This window comes from Molossus molossus, unplaced genomic scaffold (assembly GCF_014108415.1).
Source record: "Molossus molossus isolate mMolMol1 unplaced genomic scaffold, mMolMol1.p scaffold_m16_p_12, whole genome shotgun sequence".
Classification (NCBI taxonomy): domain Eukaryota; kingdom Metazoa; phylum Chordata; class Mammalia; order Chiroptera; family Molossidae; genus Molossus; species Molossus molossus.
The window spans coordinates 96345645-96366504 of record NW_023425347.1 but is presented as its reverse complement, the minus strand read 5'-3'; the positions used below and the strand labels follow the sequence as shown (position 1 = coordinate 96366504).

General features: G+C 46.3%; 1 protein-coding gene across 2 annotated transcripts in view; it reads left to right on the top strand.

Annotated features, from left to right (window-relative positions):
- The window catches only part of PDPN (podoplanin), a 30313-nt gene that overhangs the window by 7559 nt on the left and 1894 nt on the right, over positions 1-20860 (top strand). Inside the window, exons 2-5 of one of the 2 annotated variants that reach the window (XM_036256552.1) lie at positions 11441-11556; positions 15003-15120; positions 19526-19552; positions 20117-20222. In XM_036256552.1, the coding sequence (XP_036112445.1) occupies positions 11441-11556; positions 15003-15120; positions 19526-19552; positions 20117-20222 (367 nt within the window). Of the gene's footprint in view, positions 1-11440; positions 11557-15002; positions 15121-19525; positions 19553-20116; positions 20229-20860 lie in introns of both variants that reach the window. The other variant, XM_036256550.1, reaches the window with a different exon arrangement.

Below are 20860 nucleotides of genomic sequence, written 5' to 3'. Positions count from 1 at the left end.
TACAAATCCAACTCCATTTTTTTTTGCATGTGGATATCCAGTTATCCCAGAATCATTTATTGAAAGGATGACTCCCCACTACATTATCTTGGCAACTTGGTCAAGATCAATTGCCCATAAATGTGTGGGTTTATTTCTGGACTCTTCATTCTATTCCTTGATCTACACATCTGTCCTTCTATTCCTTGATCTACACATCTATCCTTATGCCAGGACATACAGTCTTGCTTTTGTAGCTTCGAAGTAAGTGTTGAAATCAGACCGTCTGAGTCCTACTGTGTTCTTTTGCAAGATTGCTTTGGCTAGTCTTTCCACTGTGTTTTTCCTGTTTGTGTTCACCTTGCCCCTTGGAGAAGAGAGGAGAACCCATGTCGTCTTCTGCACTTACAAGAACACATGGTTGGTACAGAGCAAACATTTGGCAAGAGGAAGAGGGGAGAAACTCAGTGACTCAAGCCTTCAGGCAGGAATGACAAGAAGGCACATGCTGGAACTCGGGTAGGAGGATGAGAGATTGGGAACCAATTTGCTGAGAAGGAGCAGGATTTTATAAACTCTGTTATAGACACCGTGAGGTCGAGGTGATAGGAAGACATACAACTGGATGTGTCCAGGGGATAGCTGGGGAGTTACTCAACCAAAACCACATCAGCAATAAGTGCTGGAGACCAAGTTTGCTGCCCGAAATCCCCATTCATCGGAAGAGACGGCAGGGAGGATCAAGGAGCTCTCCCCCTAGCTAAGGACAATTCTTTTTTAAAAAACTTACCGTGGCACACTTCAAACCCTCAAGCCAGGCTTAGGATCAAGGCCAAGGGCAGCTCGTGGAGACGCAGCACATTCTGCACATTCCTGCAGGGCCTCATCCTCCTGGGCTCACAGCTGGACAGTCTGCAAGCTGCATGGGTGGACGGTGAGGTCAGATCCAAACAGGCTTCTCTTTTCACTCTTGCAAAATCAGGGCCTGCTCAGTTGATGGCCATGAGTCAATCAGACGCCCGGTTTCCCAGCAGCTGGCGAGTGTTTCCCCGAACAGCCCGCCACCCCGGAGAGATGCTTTGCTCGGAGCAGCACTTCTGAAGCAGGCATAAGTCACTGGTTATTCAGGCACCAAGCAGCCCTTCCTATGAGGTAGCCCTTTGTACAGGACTCCGGCCCGGGAGGTTCAGACAAGTTAGTACAGAGGTGTTGATTCCAGTCGACGGAACTGTGAATTCATTTCCTCTTATTGAGAACATTCAGCTCTGGGTTAAGAGGGAAACCTCTCCCCAGGTTGAGTAATCTCGGTTGAGGTTACAACCAACAGCCTCGGGTTTTAACATCTGCGGCGTTCTGAGCCCTGTTCATGATTGGGGGTGAGTGGCTGAGTTGATTCACCCCCGGAAACCCTGAGAAGGACGTGTTCATTCAGTGAGCTATCAGACTGCGCGGGTGGCTGGGCCATGAACCCACAGAATGGAACGTGGCCCCCAAGAGGCTTACAGATGCCAGGAGGGGGAAGACAGGGGAGGCCAGGGTGAAGTCCTGGACTAGTGTGAAGGAGATTGTGGGAGGGCGGAGGGAAAAGGGATTTCACCTGGGTCAGGTAGGACAGTAGGAAGGGTTTGGACAGAGTTTAAAGATGAGCCCGCGGGCACCCTTGGCATCCAGAAGCCCACACTCAGGGCAGCTCCAACTCTACCCCAGCCCTTTCTATGTGGGGTAGAGAGGAAGGTGAGTAGAGGGACCTGCAGGAAAGTGACCGATACCTGTGAAAGCTGTGTTGTGCAGTGGTTAGAGCGGGAGATTTTTGGAGTCTGACGGAGCCTGCTGTCCAATCTCAGGTTCACCACTTGCTAGCTACATGCGCGGTTTACCTTCCGCCTCATCATCGTCATCTACAAAATGAGGGTGGTAGTCATCTGCAAGGCTTCTGTAGAGATGACGAGAGAGTGCTTGCCACCACGTTTGGGCCTTTCTCCTGTAAATTTCGTAAGTAGTAGCCATTGTTGAAATATAATGGACAGCCATGGAGATGAGTTGCAAAGATTTGGGAAGGCGCACAGTAGGTCTCAGTCCCCTTTGCCCCATCACAGAGGACAGAGATGTGGTCGGTCGGCCTGGTGTTGTGTCTTAGGGACTGGATGGACGGAATGTCCTATTCCCTCCAGTGTGAGTGACTCCGTGTGAGTCTCCAGACACCGCTGGTCCTCTCCTTTCTTGATTGCCCATGTTGTGCCGCAGAGACCTTCAGGTGCTGCTTCCACGTCGATAGGTGACGCAGGGGGGCAGCCTCCCCAGACCCCAAGGAAAATTGCCCCCCTGGGTGCCTCAACCACCCCTCCCTGATGGCAGGGGTTACTTGATGATCCAAATCTTAATATGTAGCATTTCTTCTGATGTCGCTAGAGGAAGTCGGGACACTTATCTGATTGTCTCAGTCTTGACATTTTTCTCTTGAATTTTATGGAAGAGACACATGTTCCTATCGCCACAGCAGGCAGTCGGGTCGTCCCGTTGGCCTTGGCCTGCAGGGGCTGACGGACCTGGCATCGTGAGTGGACAGGCTGCTGCTCATTAAAGATCCAACCTCAGCCCTGGCTGGTTTGGCTCAGTGGTTAGAGTGTTGGCCCGCAGACCAGAGAGACCCGGGTTCGGTTCCCGCTAAGGGCACGTACCTCGATTGCAGTTTGCCCCCGGCCCCGGTTGGGGTTGTGTGGGTGACAACCACTCGATGTGTCTCTCTCACATCGATGTTTCTCTCTCTCTCTTCCTCCCTCTCTCCCTCCTGCTCTATCTGAGGATAAATGCAGGAATGTCCTTGGGTGAGAATTAAAAAAAAAAAGAGCCAACCTCAGAGCAGCCAAGTGCGTCCTGCGGGTGAACAGAGGCAGGAATATCATTCCAGAAGGGATCGTTTACAGAAATTTCCTTCTTGGCTGTAGGTGTACTCCCAGTCAGGTGCTCAATCAACGTCTGCAAAATACGTACCATGATGCCAGGCTCCGGGGATATGGGGCAGTGTGGGCTTTAGGTAGCTCTTTGGCGCCCGGAGGAACATTAAGTGAGGGTGCCCTTTCTGTGGGGCACGGACTGAGCGGCAGAGCCAAGCCTTCTCGGCGTCGCCTAGACTTTTCCATGGCCAAACCTTTGATCCAGTGAGCATTCCACCAGGACCCATGGAGAGGGTGAGGGTGGAGGGGAAACCCATCGCCACATCAGTGATCACATTGACCCCGGCCTGGGGTCTGCCAGGAGTTGAGGGTCCGCACATAGCTCTGGGTCAGGGAATGGCTTTCAGTATTTCAGCGAAAGGCGTGTACACAGGGTAAGGAGACAGGTAGCCTCCAGGACACGGCGAGTAACTCAAAAGATGTGGTGCATAAAAGCAGAGTCCCAACACCTTTCTGCCCGTCACTTCATGGTAATAGCAGCGAAATGGGATGCTGTGAATTGAGATGAAGAATTGTACAACGATCTGAGTACCTCGGTGATTAAAAGAAATTTTTAATTTTTACAGTGGGTGGTCTTCAGGGGCCTGGAAATATGGGGGGTTGGCATTTTTCTTCAGTTTGAGGGGTACTGATTTTCAGGTTTCTGAGCAGAGTATTGAAACACGATAGAGAAATAATACACAAAAAAGCCTGCGTCTGGACAAAGTGAGCATTTTTATTTTTGTTTTTCAAAGAGATGTTTTGACTCCCCTCCCCAAAGCATTACTTCATCCTAAATGTAACTGGGAGAGGGTATGTTAGAATTAAATGTTTATTAATTCTCCTACAGGGGAAAACCAGAACTTCCTAGGATGTCGTAAGAAAAAAAAAAAAAGGAGAGAGCGATTCTGCTTCTCAGTGGCCACAGACGTCATTCCAAGACCGCGTAGTCAACCATCTTCAAAGGCTTATTTGTGTATTTAGATGACGGAGCAGTTTCAAGATGCTAGACAGGCAACACGAAAGATGCCTTCATCTGTTGGCTAACGCCACAGGTTTTCCTTGAAAACCCCAGGGTAACCTGGCTTGCCGCTTCTTTAGTTTTTAAATCAACTTCCCCATTTCGAGATAAAACACTGTTTAAGCTGCTCCCGGGCCGTTTGATTCAGGTCAGCAGAAAGAGGATGGGAGGGCGGGTCTCCCCCACGTGGGGACGGAGACAGACGGAGGCTCTTGACCGAAACTCCTGTGTGGGCCTTTTGTGGCCATCCTAATAAAACAAGGGGACTGCAGTACAGGACTTAGCGTCACACAAGGACTTCCTACTTCACTTAGTACATCCAACTGAATGTTGTCAACAGAGCGGTAACGGATGGTAACATGAATTCTCGGCTCTGAGGTTTTGTATTGATTTCTCATTATTGCAGGGAATGACTTCAGACCCTGCCCAGCCATTACCTGTCCAGTTCTGTACCTCCCCACTGCCACTGGGGGGTGAGCACCCCCCATTCCTGCCTGGACAACAGAAATAGCCTAAGTGACCCTGCATCGTCCCCAGCACACACACCCCCATCACACAGCACCCACAGTGGCCTCTTGGACTCAGGTTCTGCCACTTCCAAACGGAATCAAATGATTCCAAGTGAAATCAAAGCCCCTTCCTTGCAGAGGCCCCCTGGACTGGCCCTCCGCCCCTCTCCAATCTTGTCTCTTAACTGCCCAGCTATACTGACCACCCCTGTTTCTCAAGGTGCAGAGCCCCAAGCTCATTCTGGGTTTGGGGGTTAGTTAACTAGCTCTTCACCTGCCTGTAGCTCACTCACTCATTCAGCGAATACTTCTGGAGTGCCTGCAATGGGCCAGGTATCTTCGGTAATGGGCATATTGAGATAAACCAGTGTATGTTCTCTTGGGACAGCAATGTGTAAATATAAAGTGTGGTGGATGCAAATATTGCAGCTGGTGTGAGTGTGGGGGAGGGGGACTGGGTTCACTGGGGGGCGGGGGAGAAGGCCTCCCCAGAAAGTATCTTCAGCAGAGATCTGATTGGGGTAGAGGAGAACTATTTTGAGATTTTCCTGGTTGGTTTGCTTGTTATGAGCCTCCCACCCCACCCCAACAGCACCCACATCCACGAGAGTAGAGACCGTGCCTTGTCCACGCCTCTGTCTCCAGTGCTCAGAACGGGGCCCAGGACAGAGCAGGTGCACAGTGAGTCCCTGGGGGTGCATGGTTCCAGTCCCGGTCATGGCTGCCACCTTGACTTGTAGAGCCAAGAGGGGGGCTGCTGCGCCCCGAGGTGCAAATCACACCTCCCTTCCGACCTGCCGCTCCCTGAAGCTTCGGCCTAGAAAGGGGCTCGTTTGGGGAAACTGAGGTTGTGGTCACTCAATAAGTCGGTTGGAATTCTAACAAGAGGGGGTTTCACACGAGGAGGTGAGATGCCAGAGGAAGCCGTTGCTTCTGACAAGCAGGGTTCTAGTCTACGAGAGGGTGAGGATGGGGGCCTAGGAGGAAGGATGTGGGGCCCGGGGTGGGGGCAGCAGGCTCGCCAGCCGGCAGCGGCCGTGGAGACAGAGCATGCGTTTGGATCTGTGCTGGTGAGCACTCACCAACCAGCCTGGCAAACTTGGCGAATCATTTCACTGCTGATGTTGTTAAAGAAGCAATTATTCTGCCCTGGCCAGTTTGGCTCAGCGGTTAGAGCGTTGGCCTGCGGTCCGGAGAGACCCGGGTTTGGTTCCCGCTAAGGGCACGTACCTCGGTTGCAGTTTGTCCCCGGCCCTGGTTGGGTCATGCGGGTGGCAGCCACTCGATGTGTCCCTTTCACGTCGATGTTTCTCTCTCTCTTCCTCTCTCTCCCTCCCACTCTATCTGTACAAAAAAATGGAAAAATGTCCTCGGGTGAGGATAAAAATAAATAAATAAAAATAAAAAGAAGCAATTATTCTGACACCTGTTAAAACAGTTGGGAGACTTTACTCAAGATAGCGGCAGAGCCCTGGCCGGTTTGGCTCAGCGGTTAGAGCGTCAGCCCGTGGACCATAGAGACCCGGGTTCAGTTCCTGCTAAGGGCACGTACCTCGGTTGCAGTTTGTCCCCGGCCCCGGTTGGGGTCATGTGGGCGGCAACCAGTCGGTGTGTCTCTCTCACATCAATGTTTCTTGTTCTCTCTCTTCCCCCCTCTCTCCCTCCCGCTCTATCTATAGATAAATGCAAAAATGTCCTTGGGTGAGAATAATAATAATAATAAAAAAAAAGACAGAGGCAGAGCTGAGAGAGGGGGCTCAACTCTGAGCACTACGAAGAAGCTGGGGACTTATAGCCAAGGAGCAGAGTTGGGGTGGGGGGAGGAATTCTTGCTAAAATGGCATAACAGGATTCTTGCTAAAGGCTGGCCAAGGACTTTGACATCCAAGGAGCGGGGGTGGGGATCTTGCTCAGATATCAAGGGTGGGGGATTCTCTCTAAACTGTCTTAACAGGGTTCGTGCTGAAACGACTCTGCAAGGACGGACACAGAAGCCCAAGGTCACAACCTCATGGAGAGCAGGACTCAGAGGAGCCCGGCTAAAGTCTGGGCAAGGAGGGTGCCAACCTCACTTTCCATGTCTGATGAATGGGGACAATAATGCCAGGGTAACTGCCCACGGGGCCGGTGTGAAATAGTCATCCAGAAGGCGCCGCGTAGACCCTGCGAGGCTGAGCAGACGTGAGGGAGGGTGTCCTTAGAAAGCTGTGCCTTGGTGTGAAGTAGCGCCTTCGACTCGGAGAGACCCCCTCAGCCTCCTGCTCCCGGTGCCCTGGTTTATTCTAGCTACATTTTTGACGCTGAATCAGTTGGCAGCGGTCAGCTGATGTGAGGAGGAAGAGGAAGTAGCTGATGGTGAGGGGAGCTCAGATTTAGGGATCTGTTCTGGAAGGAATCTGCAGACAGGGCCGTAGGGAAGGGGGGCAGCCAGCATTGCTCGGGCCATTAAAGCTGGTCCTTGTGCCGAACGGTTTGTCTCGTGACTGTGACATTATTAGAAAGAAGACACTGTCTCCATAAGAGCTCATTTTGAAGCTAGTTTAGTGGGGAAAAGAAGATCTGTTGAAACGACAGCCTAATCTTTCTGGGGAAATCAAATTCTGTTCCCATTTTACATCCTACGTCAAAATAAACACGAGACAAACAGAAATATTCAAAGTAAGAACAAAACCAAAGGAAAAGGTAGGTGACTATTTCTATACTCTTGAAGGTAGGGTTGGTAACTGTGACATCAGAGGGACAAAAGTTTAATACATTTGATTAGCGACAAAACTCATCAGTTACAAAAGAGAGATGCCAAAGCCAACGAGTAAAATGTTTGTGGCATTTAGTCCGGAGAATGTATGTTTTTTTTTAAATCCTCACTTGAGGATGTTTTTTTCTATTTATCTTCAGATAAAGTGGGAGGGAGAGAGAAAATAAGGGAGGAAGAGAGAGAAACATCGACGTGAGAGGGACACATTGACTGTTGCCTCCCGCAGGACCCCGACCCAGGCCGGGGATGAACAGCAACCTAGGTACATGTCCTTGATCAAATTCGAACCCGTGACTCATTGGTCCTCAGGCCGACGCTCTAACCACTGAGCAAAACCGGCCAGGGCTAGAGAATGTATTTTTAAGGTTATAAAAAACATCTATGAAACTATACAAAAGGTGAATACCACAAGAGAAAAATGGTTACAAAGGAAGACATTCCTGATGGCCAATAGACAAAACAACTCACCACTACTAACCAAAGAAATGTAAATAAAACCAAAGATTGAAAATACTTACTCGAAAATTTTGTGTTGTTGTGGTTAATCCTCAGCCAAGAATCTTTTCTCATTAATTTGTAGAGAATGGGAGGGAATGAAAGAGGGCGAGGGAGAGAGAGAGAGAGAGAAACATCGATGTGAGAGAGACACATTGGTTGCCTCCTGCATGCACCCCAGCTGGGCTGGGAATCAAACCTGCAACCTAGGTATATATTCTTGACTGGAAATTGAATCTGCGACCCTTTAGTGTGTGGGCCGATGCTCTAACCACGCAGCCACACGAGCCAGGCCCTTAGTCAAAGGTTTTTATTAAGCCTTTGGGATATTTCATACAGGGACAATAATAGCGTGATTTCACACTGCACTTAAATGCTGAGATATTTTTAAAAACACGCCATCCCATACATATATGTGAACTAGAATAATTTCTTTAGAGGTATTAGGCTTTAATGCCAAGATTAAAATGATTCACAATTAGCACTTTCATACCAAGAAGCAACTCTTTAGTTCTTATTTGTTCTCAAACTTAAGAACCTTAAGGTAAAGTTGATGTACCCACACCATCTTCTCATGGGTAGTATACACTTTGGCCTAGCTTTTTAAAGAACAACGCACAGCCCGGCCAGTGTGGCTCAGTGGTTGAGCGTAGACCCCTGCACCAAGAGGTCACTGGTTTGATTCCCCATCAGGGCATATGCCCAGGTTGTGGGCCCGATCCCCAATGAGGGGCATGCAGGAGGCGGCCAATTGATGTTCTCGCTCATCGATGTGTTTCTCTCCCTCTCCCTTCCTCTCTAAAATAAAGAAAAACAATTTTTTTAAAAGAAGAACACCACACACACACACACACACACACACAAATATTCCAAAGTAAATGGATGGGTTGCTGCACCGTATTGGTAAACTTCCACTGGTTTTGAGTCACAGCTGGGTGAGGCTGGGTGTGACAGGAAAAGTCGTTCCCGTGAGCGAGAGAGGGGACAGGGCTCCAGACCGACACTGTTATCACAGATCCATCACTGCCCTTACATAAACAGTTGTGTGCTGCCCGTGAACACACGTGTCTCAGGAAGACAAAAGGATCGGAGAGCCAAGGCGTCAATACATGGTTTGAAGTTCACGTCCAAGGGCAAAGGATGGCAGATGCTGGCTGGAAACACGGCAGCTGGGCCGGAGGAACCCTTCACCCAGGAAAGCCTGGAGGCAGAATAAGCAGAGAGACCACTGAGATCTCTTGTTCAAGATCAACTTTCCCATGGAGCCAAGAGAAAGCCGGGGCGACGAGACAAAGGACATGCATGTTAATCATGAGTGTCATTCATAAAACGCCCTTTGTGTATTCAGAGTGGGTTTAGCGCTCGGCTCTGTGGGCCAAGAGGAGAAAACCAACCAGAAGGAATTTTTATCGGACGCTTTCAATGAACCGAACTTTCTGTGGAAGAATTCAGACCAACTTCACTCAGTACATGATTTCTTTTCTTTCTTTTTTAAAGCAAGGGTAGTTTGTTTTTTAAAGTTAGAGGAAGCCCGTGGTAAGTGGTTATGCACCAGAACACATTTTTAATACTTTTTAATTATTATAAGTAATAACCAAAAGTAAATCAGATGTATTACGTGCAGAGTGACACACAAATGTTATAATTACATTTTATTTTTATTTATTTATTTTTGTTACAGATGTTTCTACTTTTCCCCCCATTAACACCCTCCTCCCGATCCCCCCAAGCATTGTCTATGTCCTTGGTTACGCACACGTGCATATAAGTTCTGTGGTTTATCTCTTCCCTCCCCCACGTCCACCTCTTCTGACATTTGTCAGTCTGCACCCCACTTCCATGTCTCTGGGTTGTTTTGTTCCTCAGTTTGTTTTGTTCAGAACACGTTTTTTATTTTTTATTTATTTTTATCCTCACCCGAGGATATTTTTCCATTTTTTGTAGATATAGAATGGGAGGGAGAAAGAGGAAGGGAGAGAGAGTGAGAAACATCGACGTGAAGGGACACATCGAGTGGCTGCCACCCGCACGACCAACCAGGGCCGGGGACAAACTGCAACCGAAGTACGTGCCCTTAGCGGGAACCGAACCCGGGTCTCTCCGGACCGCAGGCCGACGCTCTAACCGCTGAGCCAAACCGGCCAGGGCCAGAACACGTTTTTTAAATGGATGATTTTCACTGAATTCATAGCAGGAGAGGAAGGAAAGAAAATGGCATGCTTGATTGTCTGTTTTATTGATTTATTTTCTAAAGAAGGACTAGTTGCCAGGCAAAGGGATATTTCCCCTTGAGCTCCATAAATATAGTCAACATGTGTCTACGCCGCAGGCCTAAATCCTTGTGGGAGCCGACCACTGCCCCGCCCCGCCCCCACCCCAGCCAATGGCTCGGACAGGGGACCCACCATTCGCGAGCACGGAGGCATTCGGTTCCTGCTAACCGGTGAAAGCCTTTTGCCACCCGGATGAAAAACAAGTGCATGTGCTTAGGGGGTTCATCCCAAGAGACTGATCGGTTCTGTCTGCGCATCAGCAAAGCAGTTGTGATCAAATATTTATCAGCAGCATCTTTGGCTGGGCCGGCAAAAAGCATCGGGAGGAACACTGGACCTTAAAGCAAGGGCAGGCCGCTTGCGGACGCTGCCTGGATGCGAACGTCGCTGTCACACACTCAGAGCAGTCCCCAAGCTCCCCTCCCTCCTGCTGCTGGCGTGGCCGAGATCCCTTATTTTGCAGTTGGACTTAGTCATGGAATTTCCGGAGCCCCTCTGAGTCTGGGGACAGAGCCTGTGGCCAATGAGTCAGATTTTTAACTAGCTAAAGGGTTATTTGGTGGGTTGAGATGCTGCTCCGGTGTGGTCATGGTTCCTTCGGATCACTGCGACAGAGGTTGGAGAAGACCTGGCTGTTACCTGTTCTCTGCCCGGTTGTGGAATTCCACGTGTTATCCCCCTGCCCCACCTGTCTCCTCCTCCGGAAACCCTCTTCCTTGGCACAACGGGGTCATTTATCCATTGTCAATGCCAAAGAGCCAGGGCCAGGGGCAATAAGGTCTCTTATTAGTAGAGCTCTTGGTGCACGAAGAGTTCTCTTAGTTGCCTCTGGCATCCGTAATCATATTACTGCCCTTCCCCTGCAGATGTCAGCCCGACTGTAAAGTACGGTGTTGGCCTCTACATAATCTCTGAGGTCAGTGGTCAAAGCCAGTGCTTCTAATCAGTCAGGTAGGCAGCAGTCTCAAAATTAGATGGAGAGCAAGCCTGACTTTGGAAAGATGGAGACCCTGCGTTTGGACACCCCGATCCAGTAGGTTGGAGATAGAGCCTGCGTCGTGGGTCTAGAACTCTTTCGAGGTGACTCTAATTTAGAATTTTCCCAGGTCTGAAGGACATTCTCGTAACCTGAATATATTCATTCATCACATGAAACAGCACCAGAAAAATCGGATTCATTAATAACCAAAAAGGAAAGGTGTACACCCCCCCCAATTCAGTCAGCCAGTGGGATACGGGGGAGGGGCTGGCTTCTTCACCTTTTTCTATTTCTACCTTCCTTTCTTTGGCCATGGAGACAACCAGGCATCGTATATGCCAGAGGTGCAGCAAGGAGAATGGTTTGTGGTAAGCAGGAAAGGTAACAAAACAACAACAAAAGATCTCCCAAAGAAACAGGAAAGAAATAATCGGACTGCAGCCAGCCCGTTAGGTCTGCTCCCATGTTAAGCCCTGACTCAGTCTTTCTTTTTCAGCCGTCACAGTCCCGCCAGAAGATGGCATTACGACCCCAAGTGTAGAATATGGCAGAGTTACCCCAGGTGAGGAGGATGGCACAGTGACCCAAGGTGCCAGCAAAGAGCCCTTCGAGGTAAGTGGCTCAGGAAAAGAGGGACTGGTTTGCTGGCATGCAATCACATGCAAAGATAGAAATGTATGAACACATAAATATAAGTACGCATATGTGTATACGTATCTATTTATAGTGACATATGTATATATCTAATCAGCGGGAGGCACCAGGCAAAGGAATTGTCGCGTGGCTGGCAACAAAAGCAGCTTCCCAGTGTCATCCAGCTCGCAGGGAGCTGGTGTGCTGATCACAGGTGATTTGAGCGTACACACCAGGGCTCCTCACACTGGTAAGGACGTGGGTTTGTAGGTGTCCCATGTGTGACAGCCCACTTGTCAGTACAACAAGAGTCTTGGAACTTGTAGCACTCACATTACTAAAAGTTTCCAGGTATGGCGTCACAATTTCTTGTCACATTGTGACTGGTAGTAAACACAGACTAGCAGCCATGCACAGACCGCGCTGGTGTAGACTCCATGGAGTCCCCACTGACACGTTCCCGACCTGATGAACTTGAGTCAGTTCACACATGTCTTGAGCACCTGCCATGAACGAGACCAGATGCCAGGCTCTGGGAGGCATTGAGGAGGCAAAGGGTCATACTCTTTGACCCTTGAGAAGCTTATTTATAATGTAGTGACATGGAACAGAGTCTCCTGCCCATCTCTGTAACGTCCTTATACCACTGTCCCCCTCGCCTTCTCTATTTCAGCCACGTTGGTCCTTCTGACCTTTGACCTTATTCCAACTTAGGGTTTTGTTTTCTCTGTTTAGACCACTCCCCAGATCTTTCCATGGCTACCCTTGTCTCAAGTTCATATGTTATCTTAAAGAGGCCTAAAGGAACCCTGTTCCCACTCTCCCCATCCTCAGGAGTTACTCTCTAGCCCCGAGGACAGCAAACTACTCACCAGATGTGGCCCACCCACCGTTTTTGTAAATAAAGTTTTAGTGGAACACAACAATGCCTGTTCACTTGAGAATGATCCCAGGTTGCTTTCATGCGGTAAGAGCAGGGTTGAGTAGTTGGCTGTAAGAGAGACTGAATGGCCTGCAAAGATGAACATATTTACCATTTGGCCATTGTATCCCCAGGGTTGAGAACCACGCCAAGCACATAGTAGATGCTCATTAGCATGTTTTTTATTGTGTTAAAAAGCACATACCATAAAGTTTACCATATGAACCACTTCTTTTTCAATCCTCACCCAAGGATATGTTTATTGATTTTAGAGATGGAGGAAGGATGACAGAGAGAGAGAGAAAGAGAGAGAGAGAATCATCAATGTGAGAGAGAAATAGCAATCAGTTGCCTCCCATAGGCACCCTAACCAGGGAATCAAACCCACAACCTTTTTGGTGTCCAGGATGACGCTCCAAACAACTGAGCACCTGGCCAGGGCCATCTGAGCCATTTTTAATTGTACCTACAATTCAGTAGTATTAACTATATTCACTTGTGAAAAAGATCTCTAGAAAGTGTTCATCTTGCAAACTGAAACTCTGCACCTATTAAACAACAAATTGCCTCTTCCTCCTCCTCCCATTCCTGGTAACCTCCATTCTACTTTTTATCTCTATGACTTTGACCATTCTAAGTACCTCATATCAGGGGAATCACACAGTGGTTGTCTTTTGGTGACTGGCTTATTTCACTTAGCGTAATGTTCTCCAGGTTCATCCATGTTGTAGCACATGTCAGAATTTCCTTCTTTTTTAAGGCTGAATAATATTCCATTATATGGACATGCCACATTTTGTTTATCCACTCAACGTTGATGGACTTTTGGGTTGCTTTCAGCTATTGTGAATAGTGCTGCTTTGAACATGAGTGTACAAATATCTTTTCATGACCTTCCTTTCAATTCCTTTGGGTTTATGCTCAGAAGTGGGATTTTTGGATCATATGGTAGCTCTATTCCTATTTCTTTTTGAGGAACCTCTATCCTGTTTTCCCTCATGGTTGCACCACTTCCAGTTACACCAACAGTGCACAATGGTTCTGATTTCTCCATAACCTTGCCAATACATTATTTTCTGTTCTTTTGATAGTAGCCATGCTAACAGGTATCAGGCGATAATCTCGTTGAGGTATTGATTTGCATTTCTCTGATGATTAGTGATATTAAGAATCTTTTCTTATGCTTGGCCATTGTGTATTATCTTTGGATAAATGTCTGTTTAAATCCTCTGCCCATTTTTTAATCAGGTTATTTGATTTTTTTGTGGTTGAGTTATAGGAGTTCTTCATACCCTTATCAGGTATATGATTTACAAATACTTTCTCTTATTCTCTAGCTTGCCTTTCACTGTGTTGATTGTGTTCTTTGATGCACAAAGCTTTTAAGTTTGATGTGGTTCCATTTATCTATTTTTGCTTTTTTTTTTAAATCCTCACCCGAGGATATTTTTCCATTTATCTTCAGATAGAGTGGGTGGGAGGGCAAGAGAGAGAGAAACATCGATGTAAGAGAGACACACTGATCAGTTGCCTCCCACACAATCCCGACCAGGACTGGGGATGAACTGCAACCAAGGTACATGCCCTTGACAGGAATCAACCCATGACTCTTTGGGCCAGAGTTCATTAGCATATTTCTTGAATGTTACAATGGCATAAACTTTGGAGTCAACATAACCATTTCCAAGTCTTGTTCTGTCCTTTGTTGGCTAGCTATGTGAGTTGGGGCTTTTTTTTTTTAAATACTCACTCAAGGACATTTTTGCATTTATCTTTGGATAGAGTGGGAGGAAGAGAGAGAGAGAGAAACATCAATGTGAGAGGGACACATCGACTGGTTGCCTCCCGCACAACCCCAACAGGGGCTGGGGATGAACTGCAACCAAGGTACGTGCCCTTTGCGGGAACCGAACCTGGGACTCTCTGGTCTGCGGGCCGACGTTCTAACCGCTGAGCCAAACCAGCCAGGGGCAGTTGGGGCATATTTTTTAATGTCTCTAAGCCTTGTTCATAACATAGGACTAATAATAGGATCTACTTGATAAGGTTTTTTTTGTAGAGTAAATGAGGTGTTTAAAGGGGCTGGCACATAGTAAATCCTCAATAAAGGTTAGCTGTTACTCTTATTGCGAGAGGGAGGGCATTGAAGTCTGATACAACACAATATGTGCCCCAACAAAGTTGCAAGGAGAAAGTGCCATTCAAATTCAAGGGAGAGAAAGAACTCAAGCTCAGTAATGTCGTCTTTTCTGAAGAATTGAGACCCTAGGGAGTCGGCCAGAATTCAGACCCGTGGAAGTGGACACGCGGCATTCTGGAGCGGACTTGGTTTTATTCCTGTTATCACTCTTGTGTTTGTTTGTTTTCTTGTTTCCACTTTAAATTTGTGTCCTCCCCTATTTTATATAGTTATGCCACCTTAAATTCTTCTGTTATAAGGGAGCATGCATATTTTAAAACATTACATTATATTTCTGTTTTGCCTTACTTACATCTCCAATAGGTGCCCATAAATACAATGAGCACAGACCTTCGTACAGAGGATTGGCCAACTACAGTCCATGACCACGAAAAAACCCAGAGCACGACAACCTCGAATGTGGCCACCAGTCACTCCACGGGTAAGAAAACCAATCATCCCAATAGGGATTGATCTTGTTTTGCCTAATCAGCACTCCAAAAAGCCAAGAAGCAATAGGGCACATGTTCAATGCAAGCGTGAGTTCTGAGCCGAGCTTTATGTGACGGTTTCAGAATTCGATCTGTTTGGTCTATTGGGTTGCTGAAGACAATAAGTGCCTTGACTGGCAGCTAGTGATGTTGCCCCCACAACGGTGTCGTGTTGCTGACCGTACGTGGATAGAATGCCACGCTAAGAACTTAGTGTTTTCACCGAAAACCACAGAGCTCAGCCGGCCTATGTACATCTTTAGCTGTAGTCCTGTTTACCGTCTTATATCGCGTTCACGTCTGTACCCCTGGAGCGGGAATCTCTTCTGAAGCAGTCTTACCAGGATTTGGGGTTGTGCTTGTGATCCACGGTGGGGATCTGCAGCACTGTGAACGGAACATCTTGGAGAGAAACTGTAGAGGAAGACATTGGGTTTTTGCCATTATTTTGAGGGTTAGATAGAATGGGGGTAGATCATTGCCATTACAACTCAGCAATAGAAAGAGATAGCTTCCTATTTCTAGAGCTTGCTTAAAAGAAATTCTTTTTTTAAAAACATGCTTTCATTTTGTAGTAGATAGGGGTGGCAGAGAAAAGGAACTAACCCTCCAGTCAAGGCAATGCGTGCTTGCTAACTTGAGCTATTTTGTGTAAAGCATTTTATCTAGACAGGTATTTCCACCTTTAAGTGAAAGTAAACACAAAGGCCTCACTTAGAGCAGTGGCTCCTCAAACCAAATGCACAGCTGAACACCTCGAAAGTTACTCTTTATTGTCGATATCCATTTCTAGACCCAAAAGCCAACCTGGTTTTTTAAATTAATTAATTTATTTTTTTAACCTCACCCAAGGACATTTTTCCATTTTTTGTTCAGATAGAGTGGGAGGGAGAGAGAGAGAAACATCGACGTGAAAGGGACACATCGAGTGGTTGCCACCCACACGACCCAACCAGAGCCGGGGACAAACTGCAACCGGGGTACGTGCCCTTAGCGGGAACCGAACCTGGGTCTCTGTGGACCGCAGGCCACGCTCTAACCACTGAGCCAAACCAGCCAGGGCTCAACCTGGTTTTATAAAGTCTATAGTACTTCTGAGGATTAAAAAAAAAATGCTTTCTATTTGTATACCCGTGTTCATAGCAACATTATTTACAATAGCTAAAACATGGAATGTATTATGGATGAATGGATAAACAACATGGGATGAATATATACAATGGAATATTCAGCTTGTAAAAAGAAAATTCTAACACGTGGTGCAACATGGGTAAATCTTGAGACATTATGCTAAATGGACTAAGCCAGTCGCCAAAAGACAAGTGCTACGTGATTCTACTTAGATGAAGGACACGGAGTAGTCAAAAGGATAGAGCCAGAAAGTAGAGGGTGAATCAGAGAAAGACAAATACCACATGATCTCAGTTATTTGTGGAATATATTGAACAAAATAAGCTGATGAACAAAATAAACCCAGAGACCTAGAAAGGAATAGGGTTCAGACTGACAGACCTCAGAGGAGGGGGGCAGGAGGAGGGATGAAATAAACCAAAGAATTTATATGCATAAGCAATGGACATAGACCACAATGCTGGGGGTTGGGGGGAGGAAGCAGGGCCAGATCAGGAGGAGGGTGTCTAGAGGGGGAAAAGGAGAAACATCTGTAGCAAAATTAGGTTAATAAAAATTGCAAAAAAATAAAAATAAAATAAAACAACAAAAAGAAAGTAGAAGGGTGGTTGCCTGGGGCTGGGGAGGAGGACATGAGGAGTTATTGTTGAATGGGTACATACTGTCAGAGTTGTGAGATGAAATGAGGTGATGATGATGGCACAACATGAATGTACTTTCTGTCATTGAATTGTGCACAAAAATGGTGAGGATAGTAACTTTTATGTTATGCATATTTCACCACAATAGAAAATAAAAGCTTCATAAAAGTGCTTTGAAAATAAAGCCCATTCCAGCCAGTGTGGCTCAGTCGTTGAGTACTGACCCATGCACCAAGAGGTCGCTGGTTCGAGTCCTGGTCAAGACACATGCCCAGGTTGTGGGCCCGATCCCTAGTCGGGGGCATGCAGCAGGCGGCCAATCAAGGTTCTCTCTCATCAATGTTTCCATCTCTCTCTCCCTCTCACTTTCTCTCTCTCTCAAATCAATAAAGGAAAAACCAAAAACAAAACAAAAAAATGAAAGAAAGAAAATAAAGCCCAAAGGTCACTCCAAGATGCTAAAGAAATGGTTAACATTTAAACATCAGAGAAAACCAAAAAAAGGCTAAGGTAGGAAAGAATCATCCATAGAATCGATCACTGGAAAGCATTTCAAATTTTTGGAGACGAACTGATCATTTGTAACATGAGTTGACAGCTAATTGGCAGCAGAAAATGGAACCTTCCAAGTTGCGTATTCTTTGTCACACCAGGGTACCTCCTGATCCGTAAAAAAAAATTCTCGACTGCCCGGAAAACACTCATGATTACTCACTCTTGTCCCCTGCCCCACCCTGTCACAAAAAGTGTGACTTAGAGTACATTCCCACTTCATATATCAGTGTCCCAAGAAATTTTCATAGTTACAATGTAATTAGGAGCACTTGGGTTTTTTTTAAGAGGTAGTTTTATTAGGGCAGCAGATGTCTTTCCCATTAAACGCCCAAGTTCAATGATGCTCACATTTACGACACATTTTATGGCCACAGTCATATAATTTCGAGGGAGCTGGGGTGTACAGGACTAATAAGCTCTAATTTAGTGAGGGATCTTCCATAAACTTCATTTTTGGTATTTTCTAACCAATGGTGTCAGTGATGGTGATGATATCGTGTTAAGAGACATGATAAGTAAATGATTGAACTGTTTTTGCTGGTATTTAGCAGCTGGGATGACGTTTTGGGAGTTGATTTGATGATGCTGGGCAGGGCTCAGATTCAGTCGTCTCCCAGCCTCTTTATGGTGGGGTGGCGCAGTCCACCTGAGCTCCGTGGGTTCAGCTCATGCAGGGAGAGCTGGGTTTGGGGCCCCCTACCCTGGGACCCTCTGGACAAGGTGGCTTTCTGAAGACAGCCTTGGTACAAAAGGGATGGCTTCTTTCAAACCCAATCATTGGAAAAAGCAAGCAGTTTGCTGGCTGGTTTCACCTTTGATTAAGAAAGTTATCGGGTATCTGTATTTTGCAAGTTGTGAGCTAAGGTTGTAGAGAAGGGCCTGATTAATTCACTTCTCCCCATTGTGTGATTAAACCAAGGCACCTCGAGTTTTCTCCATCTGCAAACTAGATAAATAGATACCCCTCCAGAGGAATTAAGGACTCTATACAAAGAGGTCAATGGGAGAAACTAAAGAGCACAACGCCTTTATTATTATTATTTTTTTTATCCTCACCGGAGAACATTTTTTTGTTTTTTGTTCAGATAGAGTGGGAGGGAGAGAGAGGAAGAGAGAGAGAGAAAGAAACATCGACAGGAAAGGGACACATCGAGTGGTTGCCACCCGCAGGACCCAACCAGGGCCAGGGACAATCTGCAACCGAGGTACGTGCCCTTAGCGGGAACCGAACCCGGGTCTCTCCGGACCACAGGCCGACGCTCTAACCGCTGAGCCAAACCGGCCAAGTCTGTGCCTTTATTTTTAAATAGGAATTATGTAAAATTATCTGAAAGAAACTCACCATTTTATTACTTACTGAGAGGAAGATACTTGTAAGTAAATAACTGATACCCATGTGATAGGTAAATGAAAATATTCCCATGGTAACGATTAAATTAGGTTTGGCCACCGATAGAAATCCTAAAATCACAGTGGCACAAAGAGTGTATTCTCTCATTAAACGGAGCTGGGCATGTTGCTGCTGCCCTGGAACATGTGAATTTTGCTACGAAAGAAAAAGCAGGGAATTGATATCAAAAGATAAATCACGGTCTTGGCCACATCTCCCCCAAACAAGAGCCTATCATTCTGAAAATGAAAATGCTTCAAAACAGAGGGGGTGAGTTTCCCCTGATCTGACATTGGACCAGGAATCAACAGCCTTGGATTCTTTTGTTATCCTAAGCTCTGAAACTTTTTGATCATTTATTTAAGACCTCTGTGGGTCGGCTGCCTGGATTCTACTCCCTGAAGTCAATAGGAGGAACGTAATGTACACAAAAGTACTTTGGACCCATAGGTGTGAAGAAGTAAATTCAATAATAATAGTTTTGAAGACAGGAGCATGTCACACCGTGCTTAAAAAAAAAAAAAAATTAAGAAATTATCTTCTTTGCTTGTGTTTAGGGTAAATTCATCTTTTGCCAATTGTTAAATTATAGTTATTAAATCCTAATAATTCTATATCATTACATCTCTCTCTTTACAGAAGGCACAAAGACAACAGTGGAGAAAGGTAAGCTAGATTTTGGTATCAAAATATTCTTTTGGGTTTAAAAAAAAATGGTTTCTTTGAACCTAGTCTTGGTGATGAAATACATCCTTGCCTGGACTGGAGTCAGCAAACGCAGAATAGAGAACCTTCTGGGAACGGGTTTCATACTTCTTTTAAAAGAGAAAAGGGAATTGTCTATGTTTGAAAATAATCAAACCACAGATGATTCACTTGGTGACAACGGCGGAGAAGGGTGTCATATCACAATTTATTGTTACTAAGAGCGAAAATGGGGGCTAATTTAATAGCCATACCCAAACGCTACCCAGTAATTGACTGTGAATCCACCCTGTACGAATGGTGTAGTGCATCAGTTCTGAGACCCAGAAATCTTTCCATTTCTAAGGAGAGACTGGAATAGCCCAAAGTTTCTCCTTTTCTGAAACAGCTTCCACTGGATACAGGAGAAACAACACAGAACATGATTTGCTCTCTGCATGGGACAGTGGCACTGTGTACAAATGACACATTGTATTGCATGTGTATTGCATATCTGGGGCTCACGGTTTTCCCCCTCTCATTCAGATGGCTTCGCAACAGGGACCCTGATTGGAATCATAGTTGGGGTCTTACTGGCCATTGGAATCATTGGTGGGATCATCATTGTGGTCGTGCGAAAAATGTCAGGAAGGTACTCGTAAGTAAATTACTTACACCCACATGATAGGTAAATGAAGGTGATCACTTCTAGAGCTCTGGCCTTTGAGCTAATGGAAAGCTTTCATTGAAGGTCATGGTCAAAAGCCCCTACCTCCATTAGTACTACATCTGAAGTTTCCCCAGGAGAACACGTGTGTACTTGGGCCTTAACATGTCCAAGAAAAGAGAGTCAGAACCAGAGATGACTCTGGTTGACTTCCCTTGAACTTGGACCAAACTTGATCTTTTGTCTTAATTTTCTAACTCACTGAACTGGAAAGGAAACCCAACCCAAGTTTGAACTTGATACCTCGTCGCCCTGCTCCCGATCATCCGAGGTGGGAGGTTTCTAGAAGACCATTTGCTGCAGGAGCAGGGCTCCACTCTGATGAGGAATTCTGTTGGGATGAGACCCCTCCCCCCAGCCTGCCTTGGATACACCCCCATAGCCGATATACTCCTAGCATTGACTATTAGTGAGGGGAAGGAATTCTTTCATTAAAATCCCTAAGAATTCAGAACTTTCAAATTCATAGAATTCAAATTCAAATTCATAGAGGAAACCTTTTTTTCGTATTTCTGTTGGGGAGATGATATATGATTGGGGAGTCGATGGGGGGGACAGGGAGA